The 15,683-nt window shown below is 38.4% G+C and overlaps 2 protein-coding genes across 2 annotated transcripts in view; one reads left to right on the forward strand and one right to left on the reverse strand.

Annotated features, from left to right (window-relative positions):
- Thw (chitin-binding domain protein thawb) overlaps nt 1-15,683 on the forward strand; it is a 46,475-nt gene that overhangs the window by 14,807 nt on the left and 15,985 nt on the right. Inside the window, exon 7 of the mRNA XM_076763488.1 lies at nt 686-5,598. Within this exon, the coding sequence (XP_076619603.1) occupies nt 686-5,092 (4,407 nt within the window). The 3' untranslated portion in view covers nt 5,093-5,598. The remainder of the gene's footprint in view (nt 1-685; nt 5,599-15,683) is intronic.
- LOC143342190 (serine protease snk) lies at nt 9,356-15,681 on the reverse strand. The gene is made up of 5 exons (XM_076765846.1): nt 15,548-15,681; nt 14,545-14,745; nt 12,115-12,368; nt 10,345-10,640; nt 9,356-9,894 (listed from the first exon to the last, which is right to left on the reverse strand). Exons 1-5 carry the CDS (start codon nt 15,636-15,638, stop codon nt 9,543-9,545), a joined length of 1,194 nt encoding a protein of 397 aa, XP_076621961.1. The 5' UTR covers nt 15,639-15,681; the 3' UTR covers nt 9,356-9,542.

Below are 15,683 nucleotides of genomic sequence, written 5' to 3' on the forward strand. Positions count from 1 at the left end.
TTTTGGTGAATACACATACCTCTGAAATCCTTCGCACTTTCGAGAAAAAAATTCAAGAAGGTGAACAAATTTTTCGACAAAATTAAAAAATTTCAAATCGTTCTGGAAAAATTATTTTCGATTGCGAGGGTCAATTACAATCATTTTTGGTGAATACACATACCCTCGAAATCTGACGTACTTTCGAGAAAAAAATTCTTTACCGAAAATATACCGTGTGGCCGGCAAGGTTTCTATAACTTTTTAACAAAGCCTCAATCAACAAATTAGTATCCTTGATTTTCGTCTTATTTTGGCCTCTAGAATCTCCCATTAAAATTGTTCCCAGGGGTGACCGAATAAAATAGAATGCTTGCCGTCATTAACTCTGAAGGAGGTGCAACAAAATACTAAATACAAAATATCGTTCATAAATTTGTCAATATTTTAAGTTTTCATGTATATATGCTATCATTTTGTTCCACTACATTTTGGCAAAAGTACAATCTCTTTTAAATAAAATTAGATGGGTAGATGAAGTTCAATTTGATTTTACTTATATCTGTTAATAAACCTATTCTGAAATAATGTGCAGGGACAGATTTCGGTTGCAGTGTAAAAATAAATTAAAATTATGGAAATCTTAATCTGTGCTATCTTTTTGTCCCGGAGTATAAAACGCTATGATCGTAACTTTCGTTTTCAGGTGTTTCACATCTGCGACAACGGTCGGAAGATCTCGTTCCTTTGCCCGAACGGCACCATCTTCCAGCAATCGCAGTTGATTTGCGATTGGTGGTTCAAGGTGGATTGCAGCAAGTCCGCGGAATTATACGAGCAGAGTAGCGAGCAATTGATCGAGGAGGAACGAAAACGAGCCGAATCGCGAAAATCGAAGTTCGAGTATCAACAGTCGATCGAGAACGGCGGACAACAGGACTATTACGACGTTCAGAATCTCAGTTACGACGGGAAACAGAACGGACGAATAAAGACGTACGAGGAACCACCGCTGGAGAATCAGGTACAAGAGAGGACAAAGGCTTCCCGATATTTCGACGGTAACAATTTCAGCCAAGAGTCGAATAGTCAGAGGGACGTGAATCCGTTGTTCGGCAGCAATGGATTCCAGACGGGCCAGACCGCGAGCACGAGGTCGCAGTACAATCAGTTCACCAGAAATACCGACGAGGGGAACGTGAACAAGTATTCGACGACGAGTCAGGATTATTACAGTACCCCGAAGAAGGCACAGAATTATCATGCCACCAATAGGAACTCGAACGCTCAGCGGGACGAGAAGGGGGCATTGAAGAGGCTGAAATTTAAAAGTTTCGCGAGGAACAGTTCCGCATCCACTGTCCCTCAAAGAATTACTCCGTCGTATACGGAGTCGACCACGTTCAGGGCGAGCAACACCAGTCCGATCAAGGAGTCTCAACAGTTTGCGGAGAGCGCAGCGTTCGTCGGCAATCGGGGGAATTGGTTGAACGAAAACACTGGTAATTCGCATCAGTATTATTATCAATTGTATATAAATCGCGATTCTACCGCGAGAAGTACCGATTACGAATCGACGACTCCGATGATCGAAAGAGACAACGACGCCACCACTCATGGAAGCACTTACTCGTTCGCGGACACTACGCCCACTTCGTACGAAACGACCACGCAATACGCGACAACCGTTACACCTCCGTGTAACGAGAACGTTATCACGGAAAGTATCGTAACGAGCCTGCCAACGAATTCTGACGTTCCATCGGTCACGGAGTCGCTGCTATTCGCCAACAGTAATTACCATTACAGAGGGAACCTTAATTACAATACCGTTAATAATAAAAATAACGATAGGATAAGCGTTACGAATGGTAACTCGGGAACAGATTTGCCTGCTACGACCCTTTCCTACGGAACCACGGAAAGCTATCGCTACAACAGCATAACGCCAAGTTCTGTAAATCAGAAATACACCACGAATCAGTTTACGTCGTTGCCAACTTCGTCTGTCCGTAGCAACAGCTTTGGTCGCAGCACCGATGGTCAATACAATAGAGCAACGAACAAAAACCCTTCCACGGTTTCACCGGTATATCGACAGAACTTTATCACCTCGACCACTGGTAAACCATTCAAGACTACGTTACCTTATCAACAGAACGTCGTAACGGAAAAGGATTTAAGTCCGTACGATAGGAGTTTCACGTACAAGCAAGGCAAGGTTATGTCCACTCTGGGACCTTACATACCGTTCACTAGAAATTATGCTTACTCGACCACCGGTACGACAACGAGGTCCACACCGTATACACCTACAGTGCCTACTTACACTTCTGCCAAGACCTTGATACCGAAACTGAAACAGCCCTCACCGACCTCGTTAACTAAATTGAAAGCAAACTCGGCGCGTTTCTCGGAAAGGGAACACGCTTTGAGCATGTTAAACTCCCTTAAGAATTTGGGAAACAACGTGTCCAATTTGTCCGATACGCTCAAAGCCAACGAAACAGCGAGCAATCTTTCCGGTCCCCCGGCGCCGTCGACGCTCCACTCGCTGGCTTTGTATTTCTCCACGGCCACTGAGAATTTCGACTCCAACGAGGCCACCGACTCCTCGATCAACATCGAGTCCGAGGAGGATGTACAGAAATCGTTCGTTTCGAAGAAGAGCAACGGAACCGTCCAAGTACCGACCAGTCTTTTGACTCGGCACACCATCGATTCCTACGCGGAGCTCTTCAAACTAAACGACGCTTTCGAAAATAACAATTCGACGACCGAGGATCGCCTGGACAATGCCAGCGTCTATGGCGAGGACTACAACGAGGACCTGGAGCTGCAACAGAGCGGAGGATCCTTGGACGATCTTAGAAAGTCCAACAGCACCAGGCTTCGAGAACTCGCTCAGGTATTCACGCATGCGCTGTCAGCATATCTTCTAGATCCAAATACGTTCAAGAAAGTGCTCACAGAGATCAGACCGACCGAACCGACGCGGATAACGCTGGACACCGAACAGTGGGAAACTACAACTCCGTACTTGATCGCGGACGAAGAGAATTACACTCCTTCGATCAACGAGAAAGACGAGGTTTTAGACTTCTCCGACGACGTAAGTGACCTCAGACAGAAATTGACGACCGTGTATCCAATCATCTCCGAGCCACCCACTACGGTTCAGGAATCCGACACCCTCAGTACGCTGCCGTCCACCTATTATACCACCTTCAGACCCTCGAACCCGGAAACGTACGAACCGAGCACGAATTTTATGTCTACCAATTCCGTGACCAACGCTTATTTCGAAACTTCGGTGCCTACCACGGAAAGCACGTTCTCTTCCGAACACGGTAGCACACCGTACACGAGCGACTCCAGCGTGTTTTATAATCAGAATAACGAAATAGACAAAGGCAACGCCGGTCAGGTTACCGACAACTACGTTCCTACCGACGATGTCGGTAATCGAGTCGGAGGTTTCCAAAACAATAGCGCCACTGTCGCCACGGAACCCGACGCGGACGGTAGATCGTTCGTTACTACCCCTGTAAGCGATAACTATGTAGTTTCCCCGACGCCATCGCCCGCGCGATTGCTCGTACACGTGGGATCTTATAATTGGAACAAAAAGGCTACCAGCAAGAAGCCCGAGCAACAACTGACGCCTCCGTTCTACGAGAGCTACGCGGAAACGATTCGAAAAGAGAATGAAAAGTCTAGTTCTGCCCTTAACCCCGAAAGCTATCGTAGCACCTCTATGTCCTCTCAAAATGTACGATCGACAACCACCGATCCTAAGAACCACGAAATTTCCGTTGATCAACCTCGCACGGTCCATCGTCACAAATCGTTGTTACCGGAACCGAGACCAGGTGGGATTTCTTTTCCTACGTCGCGGACCAGTTATATGAAATTCCGAAACGTTTACAACCGTGTGGACGAGCATAATATCGGGTCGACCGAGAGACCAACGCTGACAACGTTCAGGACAACAGAGCCGACTACTTTTACCACGGCGGATGTAGATACTACGCCCTGTGCTAACGTCGATTCCAACGACTCGTTCGAATCCACGACCCGAAAAGAGGATCCGAAGCTACTGAGCAATAATCATTGGACGGCGTCGCCGGCTGTGACGCATCTTTGGGAAACGTCCGTCTTCGTCGATCCTCAACGCATCAATCACGGTTTGGAGTCGGATGTCAGTACGACTGTGTCGTCGGCCACGGACGGCTTTACGGACAGCCATGAAAGCGTGGAGTACGGAAACACGCCTTCGTTTAATGAAGGTACGACCAGCAGCATGGAAGAATCGTTCAGCAACGAATCGGAACTGGATCAATCGGATCTACCCTCTCCGTCGCAGAGATTATCGCGGGACAAAGATTCGCCCACAACATTTTCTTTACTACCAACTTCGTTCACCGCTGAGAACACCGTGACGCCAAAGCCGTTGATCACCACACGTTCGAGTATCACGACTACGATAACCTCTTCCATTACGTCCACCAATTCCTTGCCGCAAGAGGCTCTGGTCTCCTCGCTGCTGCCGTACACGATGGCGGCGGACAAGAACTCGAACGAGACGGAGAAAGAGGTCGCCGAGAAGCTGTTCGGTAAATTGAACGCCTCGAGTACCAGCACGTTGATGAGAGTAATGAAACAAGCGGACAACAATGAAACCGTGCGACAACTCGTGCTCCTACTGGTACGGCACTGCAACGATCCGGTGAACAAAACGATGCAGCGGGAGAAGGAGGAACTATTAAACGCTCTTCTGAGATTGCCGGTAAACGAGTTCGCCTCCGAGGAATCCAGGAACGTAGTGGTCGGTATTAATCAGCTTAGCGTGTCGTCCGCCGGATCGACCGCTCGCGCCAGGAATCCATCGACTTCGGCGACGTTCACGGAGCCGTCGGTGACCACGTACCGTAATAGAAAGAGTCGCGTGTTTCGTACGACCACCGAGGGCTCGACAAGCGTCAGACAATCGGAAAAGGCAGTGACGACGGACGCGATCAATTCGTTTCGAGAGGACGAGAACTCCGCGTCGGATGGCAGGGCGCTCGAGCTCCTTAGATCGTTGTACACAATAGCCACGAAATGGGGGTGAAATCCGAGATGTCGCTACGACCGGAATGCGACGGGCCTTTGGAAATAAATCCTTTCCGAAACGTGTTTTTCTGAACGGAAACCATTTACCAACGTGATATTTCGCGTAATTCGATTGTCAATCGCTTCGAGTGTTTCAAATTCCTGTGTTTCGTACGCCATTTTCGATGATCACGTTCAGTATTTCGATAAAGGTTGTTCGTACGGGTGTTGGGAAATGTACTACACGTAGCTGTCTCGATGAAAATACTTTTCTTTTCACTTTACATGCACGTAATTTTGGATACAGTAATGCACGGTTAAGTTTTATAAGATTTGGGGCCCAACAGTGAAAGTTACGCGTGCAGGACTCGAAGTTGCTTGACAAAGAAGGAGAATGATTATAACGGAAGAAAGCTGGATACAGTACATCGAGCGGCAACTTCAAAAATATGCCGCTACGATAAAAAAAATAATCACATGATATACAAAATTTGACTTGCCGTAGTATCGAATAGTGAAAGCAAGGTGAGCAAATAATTAACAGTATCTCAAAAACTAAAAATCAGTTATGTATATTAATATTATACATGTTAAATTAGTCAAAGGTAATATGATTTATATGGTGTTTGGTCTTGTTTCAAACAGAAGAATTCGAAAAATGCATTGGTATCGTTTTTACAACGAATTTTTCTTATTGCATGATTTTCAATCTGTTTATGGCATTTTTAACGGACGGTAAATGAACGGCGAATTGTTTTTTTTATAATCACTATATTTAACAGTAAACTATAACAGTAAATTACACTCGTAATTTCTCTACGTATATTCTCGCGTCTCCGTCGACGTGTTTTCACCTACTCGCGCGTTTTTTTCTTAGTTAGCTTGATCGACGCAGTGGCGTCGCTGTCGTTGTGGATATGGTTTCCGCTACACATCTCTTCGTATTCTGTGTCCCGCTTATTTTCGTTTTATCGATTCTCTTTCCTTTTCTGTTGGATCAGGAATAGTGGAAAGTTAACCTTGCAGATTTTAGTGAAAGTTAAACGTACATTACTGAAAAGTGTACGATGTTATAGCGTCAGCGACGTATCGAACGGCTCCCAATTAATTTCATTTGACATATTACGGATGAACGAACGCGTTCGTGGAATAATTCATAGTACATAAAATTATTTAGTAACGGAATTTGTTGGAATTCGTTCGTTTAGGTTGTATTCGTACATGCCTGCAATTGCACCTGATCTTAACAGTATTACATTGCATTACGTACAAATATACTGTATTATAATCGTTGTACATCCTCTGTTGAATAAATAAGAATTTCGATGACTAGAGTTAATAACTTGCCTCCACGTGAAACATCAATTGCATGTACACATATACATCATGTTACCTCTAGCACGACGTACGATTTTTCATCCCTCGATCGATTATCTGACAAAAACAAACTTGGAACAAAAATTAAATGATATATGGGGTGTACTGTAGATGTCGCCGAAACAAGTTTCCAAAACTTTCTTTTTCACGGGGAGATCAAGGTCACCTTGGGTTTTTATAAAAATGAACACATACAGAATGAATTGTATTTGAACGACAAATTGGGTCAGGTACATTTTGTGGCTAGAAGTAAGACGGAAATCAAGAATAACGATATTGCGTGGGAAGCATCGTTTTCGAGAAAATTGAATTTAAATATCAGTCAAGTACGCGTGTATTTAATTAATATATTGATTTATTCAGAAATTTATCTTAAAGACATCTATCGTACACCTCATATCGTCCAATTTTTGTTCTAGAGATAGCTGTGAAGGGATAAAAAATTATGTGTGGCGTTAGAAATAACACCCTGCATATGTCTTTGTACAAACGGTCCATGGTTTGCGCATTTTCATTTAAATTGGTAAAGAAAGTGGAAGCTTACGTTACTTAAACTGCAACTTAGGGACATCGTTTAAGTCGAATGCCGATTTTTATAAACTTTATGTATACTATAATTCTTGAAAGAATATTTTATACGTATTTTTTTACATTTGATATATCTATATTTAAGGAGTGAAATCAACCCTTAAAATTCGGGGCGAAGAAGAATTTTGGCTCGTTATCTTGTAAACAATGCAGTTTAAGGGAATAGTCATTTAGACAATAATAATGTATTTTTTTGTAACTATTTCAGCCAAACGATCAAATTTACGAAATGTCGATTTGCTTGAAGAATATATTAAAAATTATTAATTTTTTACTCGTATTTTTGATAAATTGTCAGCGCCAAGATACAGAATTTTATTCGAATACGCTTTTTAAAATTTATTTATTTATTTAAAAATTCTGTTACCTTTTCTTCTACCGAATTGGACATAATGATTTGTTACTTCTGTTCATATAGTTGCAGTAAGGTGTTCGTAACGTAAACGCTTACGTCCGCTTACGACACAAACAGTTTTTTAACGACTATCACTATTGTGATAATTATGTAGAGTGACTGATGAAGGTAAACGATTCGTACCAACACAAGCAATAATTAAGGATGCGAAACACAATGTAAATATCCAGTGTACCATAGTATACCTACTGTTCATTAAAAACTTGATATTGAAGATTTTAAAAAATAGATATTTCACAGTTTGGTTTGTACTTTATGTTGATCAGTTTACACAAAACAAATTATCAATAATTTATCAAAAATACGAGTAAAAAATTAATAATTTTTAATATATTCTTTAAACAAATTGACATTTTGCAAATCTGATCATGTGGCAGGATAAGTTATAAAAAAATACATAATTTTTGTCTAAAAGACTATTCTCTTAAACTGTGTTGTTTACAAGATAGCGAGGCAAAATTATTTGTCGCTCTGAATTGTTGAGGGTTGATTACGTCTCTTAAATATGGATGTCAGCAAATTTAAAAACATACGTGAAAAGTATTTTTTTGAGAACTATAATATACATGAAGTTTATCAAAATTGGCGGATACGATTTATAAGCGATGCCCCTTGTTAGATCATTTGAAATTTCTATAAATCTTGGTGTTGGTGCGTTCGTTTGCGTTTTGGGTATTTTAAAAGTAATAATTTAAGAGTATGAGGTTCTTGTAATACGCACTAAACCGTTTACAATATTTTTTCAAAATTCTTTATTTCGTTATTATATTAGAAACATGTTCGAGATCTTCGTATAAAAATATTATAAAATCGAATGGCTTTTCCGTGATGTATTTATTCTACTTAATTTTATATTAGGATTGCTCGCATTTAATTGTACTTTGCTTTTAAAAAGTATTCGGAATCGATGCTTATTATACATATAGATCGCCGTCCAATACAGTAGCCAGCATGGTAGATATGATCGACTTTATGTAAAATACATTTGTACAAAATGTGAATAAATAAAAGAGGGTTTTGTTAATGTTTACACCTGCCGTTCCTTGGTTTTTTTGGAATTGATATTCTTGATTTTCGTCTTATTTTAGCTTCTACAAAAATTTAGGCACCTACCCCCTGTCGATTATTCTTAAAAACTGGTTTTTGATATTTAGTAATTTTGTTTGACGCCCCATAGAAAAGTTGTCTAATACTTTTTTGTAGGTGCCCATAAGCTCTATTTCAGAAAAAAGTTTCATTGAAATATATTCACTATTGTAGGTGTTATGGACGTTTGAAAATTCGACCACTTTTATGAGGTTTTTCTCACTTTACGGGGTTAAGGAGTAACTTTTCGAATATTTTTAGAATTTCTACATATTCTTCACCAAAATATACGTAGCCTGCCGTTTGAAAAATTAAAATCCTCCAATCCGTTTAAAAGTTATGATGTTTTAAAAATACGCATGAAAATTCGAGGAACAATTTCTGGCCAGAAATTAAATTTTCGGTAAGGAATTTTTTTCTCGAAAGTGTAAACATGTAGAGTTAATATTATTATTACTTTTTTTTTATTTTATACAGGGGGAAAGTGCATTTAAAACCCCTTCCTTTTCCCACGATTTACCTGTTTAAGGGGCTACGTCTGGGCTCGTTCTTCCTTTTTAGTAGCACACGTGAGGACGTCGAGAATGTTCGTCCTTGAAACACACATTTTTCTTTCTTTTTTTAAGTGGGGATATCCGCATTATTTTTATTATTGTTGTTGTTATAGTACATAATCCTTGCCTTTCGAGTTAGGATGACTTCCAAATACAATTTTCAATTTAAATTAACTAAATCTATCCTCATTGCGATATAGAACTACACAATGTTTGAATATTTATAAAATATTGAATGTAAAAATTTCGAAATAAGTATGGCAGTCGACAGTCTTCCGTGAAGCTTGATCATCAAAGTACCAATTAATATAAATATTTTTAAAATTTTAGGTACAAAACTAATGTAAATAAAAGATAAGTAAAAAAATCTTTCCCTTCGCATTACAAATAATATATTTTTAAAATAGGTGGGGTTATTCATGGGAACAACATTGCATATCGTATTATATTTACACAATAGTTTTTGTTATCGACACGCTGAAAGACGCACTAAATGTGTTCGAATCTGTCTCTCTTTGGTTGTCTGGCCACACGTGTTCTTCTATCCAATCCAAGTACGAATATACCGCCATATAAACGCCTGGGATCGAACTGCCGCAACTTTGACCGAAAGCTGTGATTCCGATAACAGTGTCACCGTTTTCCGTCAACATTAATAATGGACCACCGCTGTCTCCTTGACAAGCGTCCGATCTTCTGGTGCTATTCGTGTCTATCGCGCAAATCATATTCTCGTCGATACCCTGAGGCAGCTTGAGGAATCCATTGTAGAACTCGGAACATTCTTTTCTATCCACGAGACTGTAATTTATAAAAATTAGAATGGCTGCACAGAAGGTGTCGAGAACCCTAAATGTTTTATTTAATTTCGTAGTACGAGAGACAATTCCCCCATGGTTGTAGCTTTAAACAAGAATACTTCAATAAGTGAAATGGGACTTATTTGTTACGCCATATCCATTCCTGCAGTTATTTTCAAGTTTGAAAATCAAACTTTTACTTTTAACATAGAATTTAACACGACTTTCAAACTGGTTTTCCATGAAAAAAATGAGGAATGTCAATTGTTAGCGTTTCAATTTAATATAGAGACAAGCGAGTCATCTAGAGATAAATGGAACACGTGTTTTTGATAAATAGATAATAAAAGCAATGTAGCTAAGTTGATTGTTCGGATGACATTATTTGGACATTTTACATACGTAATTTATTACTTTTGAACTCTTCGATAAATTATTAAATGTATGTTACCTGAGACTGGGCGTTCTCATCAGCATGTTAGAGCCTTCGGTGTCGAAACTTGTGTCGCCCCATCCAATCACAATTAAAGCTGTTTTCGGTGTTATACTTATGGTTTTCAAGGATCTGGTTTGGAGGCAGATAGGTTTAACCGCGGTCGAAAGCTGCACTTTCGTTTTCAGTTTAAGAATAGCCACATCGTTATAATTTGTGCTACGTTTGTACAGCGGATGGGAAATTATATCGCTGATCGGGATGCGTTGCACATTCGCCGTGGTGCTGTTTATATGTTCGCTGCCCAATCGTACCTACAATAACGCATGAAACTGAATTTCTTTATTTAATAGCTGTCTAAACATTTTTTTGTCAGTGTATATTATCGATAATTAGAGTAAAAGTAATCTAATGTAATCACTCGTAATATTTTGCAAAGTAAGCACTCAAAATTTATTGTTTCTACATATCTGGAGTCCTGTTGATGAGAGACGGAAAACTGTTCGACCATCCCTGGGAAAAATTTTAATGGGGATTCTAGAGGCCAAAATAAGATGAAAATCAGGAATATCAATTTCTTGATTGAGGTCTTGTTAAAAAGTTATTAAAAAATTAAATTAAAAAATTTCAAATCGTTCTGGAAAAATTATTTTCGGTTGCGGAGGTCAATTACAATCATTTTTGGTGAATAGACATACCCCCGAAATTCCACGCACTTTCGAGAAAAAAATTCTTTAGTGAAAATATAATGTCTGATCATGAATGAATGATTCCCCTGAAATTTCATGTGTTTCAAATCGTTCTGAAAAAATTATTTTCGGTTGCGGGAGTCAATTGTAATAATTTTTGGTGAATAGATATACCCCAAAAATTCTACGCACTTCCGAGAAAAAAATTCGAGTAGGTGCTGTTTTTGGGCGAAATTAAAAATTTTCAAATGGTTCTAAAAAAATTATTTTTGTTTGCAGAAGTCAATTACAATCATTTTTGGTTAATACACATACCCTTATATTTCTACTCATTTTCGAGAAAAAAATTCATTACTGAAAATCTAATGTGAGGCCAGAAATGAATCCCCGAAATTTCATACGTATCTTTAAAATGTCATAACTCCTGAACGGATTGGACGATTTTAATGTTTAAAAAAGCAAACTACGCGTATTTTGGTGGAGAATATGTACAAATCGCAAAAATATTCGAAAAGTTGGTCCCTGACCTTGCAAAATGAGAAAAACCCCATAAAAATGGTCCAATTTTCAAACAGCCATAATTCCTACAATAGTGAATATATTTCAATGAAACTTTTTTCTGAAGTAGAGCTCATAAATACCTACAAAAAAGTATTACACAACTTTTCTGTAGGGTGTCAAACAAAAATACTAAAAATGAAAAACGAATTTTTAAGAAAAACTGACAAGGGGGTAGATGCCTAAATTTTTCGACGAAAAAAAAATGTTTCAAATCGTTCTAAAAAAATTATTTTCAGTTGCGGGGGTCAATTACAATAATTTTTGGTGAATACACATACCCCTGAAATCCTACGTACTTTCGAGAAAAAAATTCCTTACCGAAAATATACTGTGTGGCCAGAAATGTTTCCCCACACATACGTTCAAATTTTTTTATTCACACGATAATGAAACCATCGAGGTGTTTCTTTTATTTGAATTGTTTCTAAACTTAAAAGAACACAGTCCCGACCGTATTAGAAACAAAAGAATCAAAGTTTTGTGAATTTTGGCCAATTCTTATTTTCTACTTTCCTGAAAATTGTTTAACCGTACTTACTTCGATGGGAACTTTTTCGTTTATGTTATTTACACAATGTGCTGCGGTTAACACGTGTTGAAAGGATATCAAACTACCTCCGCAACCGTATCTAATGGGAGGTGCATCCTCGTCGTCGGAGTCGTTTTCGTATCCTAAAGCGACCATGAATGGAAATTCACCAGACTTTGCCTCGATTCCACCGAATATATGAAAATTCAAATCTTCTTGTTCCCTATTGTATATCGTTATTTCCTCGTCATACTGTTGGCAAGCTGAAAATTACAATCTTATTACGAACAGTGAAGAGTAATTCAGAATAATTAAAAGGAATGGTTATTGCTCATATTTAGAAAAGAAGTTATTTCCAACAAAAATTATTACAGCTTCTATTATACATTGTATTGTATTTATCAAACTTTGTCTCATTTGATTTTTAGTTATTTCGTGCATTGAAAAATTCTCTTAAAGGAAAATTGTTTAGAAACACCGAAGAAATAAATATACACGTATTTAGATTCTTTAATAAATAAAGCGATGAGTTTCATTATAAAGAAATATTTAAATTACCCAAAATATCGTAGAACAAAATGGCACATATATCATTGATCAAGTAAGTTCTATGTGAAATTGACACTATTTAACCAGTCAGCTGTGTTTCATAACTATATCAATCATGGAGAAATAGCAGTATTTTGTGTCATGACGACTATATCCATCTTACGTAAAATTTAGGTACCATTAGCTATTTAAATTGTAATTTTAACGAAAACTAAAATATATTCGTAAATTTCAATACGTTCAGAATCTTTGTGGGTCAAAACGAAATAAAACAAACAATTGCGCGATCTGAAAAGAGGTCGCCATAGCTGACTGGTTAACGTTAAAACCTAATAGTTGTCAAATTTGCGTCGTCCTTTATATGTTAACCTAACCCCGAATTTCGTTATACTTGCAAAAATACGCCAGAAAAAACGTTCTAGAAGATGTATATCTTTTCCCAGAAGCCTGTACATACATATTTCTCGTTTTACGTATAAATTTCACTTTCAACGAAAATTCATATATTTAAATTTTAAGTAGAATATGCGAACGAGGTCCATCGTGAATCATTTATGCACATTTATAATCATATTGCCGAAAAATTTCAAACCGATATAAAACGTTACATGTACCATGTTAGATTCGACGTGGAATGTAACGAATCTTTTTAGTTTCATTAATTGCAGAATAATTGAAAAAGAATTCTAGCACTTAAAATTTTCTCGATCGTGTTACTGCATATAATAAAACTCAACCATTCCTAAGTCATATATTTGAAATATTTCTATAAATTCTAGTATTAAACATAGCAAGTAGGTATGGGATGACCTAATATTTCATCCAAATTATACTTCTATTACTTTGTCTGGGTTTTATTACACTTAACATAAATTCCAAATTCATTTAAAATACGACCAACGTATTCCATAAACAGCCTTCGAGTTCATTGTTCGTTTCAAGTTTCTTTTTACTTTTTCGAAGAGAAGGTTTATACGAAACCATACTGCGTCTTTCTTTATTTTCATCGAAAACAGACAAAGTGTTCTACAAGGTCTTAAACAATTTGAGACCAACAGACTCCGGAATTAAAAATAAATCTGTTCCCGGTATTTCCCAGCGATCGATTCTGCGTGTTAATAATGATATTCAGATTTAGTGGTGTTCGACATAGACAGTTGTGATTTATGCGCATGTCTAACAAAATTTTCTGCACCTTGTCATACGATGTAACTACAAGTAATTGTTTACATGTATACTATTTGATTTTGTTTAAAACCACGTTTATCGAACATTACTTTTCCAACTTGATGAAATAAAATTGTCTACACCGGTATTAACATAGTTTCTTAGATCTTTTGATACAGATTTTTTATCGAAGATTTCTATTTATTATTAAAATGTTTAATCATACGGATTCTTGTATCGAGAAAAAACATTCCGAATTTGAATACCACAAATGTTCATCAAACTTACGCAGACCTACTTGACTTACTTTTATTTAAAAAACAGTCGTACATACTTTTAAAATATTGAAACACAATTATGTCCTACATTAACCTGAAATTACTATAATTTAAAAATTTTTACTTAAATGCGGCACGGTTGCCCGTTATCCAATCACTATGAAATCTTGCATAATATTATTTTCTTACCTAATGTCACAGTTTAGTAAGGTAGCGTGACAAAAAGTCAGAAGTTGAAAAATAAGGTCCACCCTAATATGCATACGTAGCACTCGAAAGGTTTATATTCCTAATTCTCACGCCTTAAAAATAACATTGATCGGTGTTTCTTTTTGTTTCAATGATTGTTTTCCTACATACGTGTTTCATTGTTCGATCTACTTCCGATGCATAGAATCGTTACGTGATACATCACGACAAAACGTTATATAAAACAAAACCGTACCGGTATCGGCTTGTCGTTGGGCCATCTTTTGGGTGATGTTAACGGGACAACAAACGATTTCTATCAAGCCTTCGAACCCGCATCTTCCTGAGGATTCGGAATCCCTTCTGCCTTCGTGCGCCTCCAGCACTCTGGGCGGGCATTCGGGTAGCTTCCTGCACGTTCCTTGCTTACCATCTTCCAGCACACACTGGCTGCCTTCTGCAAGGCACAAAGGTAAATAAAGAATCAAGGTTCCAATATACTGCGTCTCAACACTAGGTTTACGGACGTTCGTTGAGCATATTTGTATTCTAATCCATTCTGTTGACAGTTACGTTAAAATTAAATTCAACATAAATTGTTAACAAATAATACTTATGAATTTTGTAACGTTAGGTTTAGAATCTGCGTCAAATATACGTGTTTCGTAAACCTAGTGTCAAGGGGATCTTCTGGGTTTCAGAAAAAAATCGATTTCTTTTCTCCAGCATTTTCTGAAGGAGGAAAAATAGTAAATAGGGTTGCCAAGGTATTTCGAATGAAACGTAGTTTCTCCTGTTAAAAGATGCTGTTTTAAACTCTGCAATCACAATGTTTATTAAACTGTATTAATTGTTGATCGTTTAAAGAACGATGAAAATTCAGTAGATATCGATTATTTTGCAAAATGACACTATATTGATATGAACCACCGTGCGTCGTCGAGCTTATCTAGACGGGCTCTTCGTTTCTTCTTTCCTCAGTTGTTCGCGGAATACCGAATTCGTCGTGAAGGAACAACGTGACGTCATATACGTGCTGTCAAGCGAAATGGCTCCGAATGAAAAATACAAGTGGTCGATCATAATTCCGGCCCGTCGCGGAATAACAGAGTTCGCCGAAAAAGGAACAAGATTTGGCAGTGTTTGTTCAAGAGACGCGGATGACGGTAACGTTTGTTCGTTGGTTGTAGCTGGTACCCACGAACCGATCGACACGCGAGAGAGACCAACACTTAACCACACGTCGTGTACATATGTACCAGTAAGCTCGTCGACTGCGGCTCCGACCGTGAACTCGAAGGTACTGCTGCACAATTGGGAGAGGATGATCAGTAGAAAGTTGATGCACATCTCCGCGATAAGAACAGCGACACGACGGGAACCACGAGACACGGT

The sequence above is a fragment of the Colletes latitarsis genome, chromosome 1 (genome assembly GCF_051014445.1).
Source record: "Colletes latitarsis isolate SP2378_abdomen chromosome 1, iyColLati1, whole genome shotgun sequence".
NCBI classification, from domain to species: domain Eukaryota; kingdom Metazoa; phylum Arthropoda; class Insecta; order Hymenoptera; family Colletidae; genus Colletes; species Colletes latitarsis.

Coding starts and splice junctions, on each gene's coding strand:
- LOC143342190 (XM_076765846.1), bottom strand. CDS start 15,638: ATGTGCATCAACTTTCTACTGATCATCCTCTCCCAATTGTGCAGCAGT. Junction 12,369..14,544: donor CCAACGACAAGCCGATACCG/GTACGGTTTTGT, acceptor TGTAATTTTCAG/CTTGCCAACAGTATGACGAG. Junction 9,895..10,344: donor ATGAGAACGCCCAGTCTCAG/GTAACATACATT, acceptor TATAAATTACAG/TCTCGTGGATAGAAAAGAAT.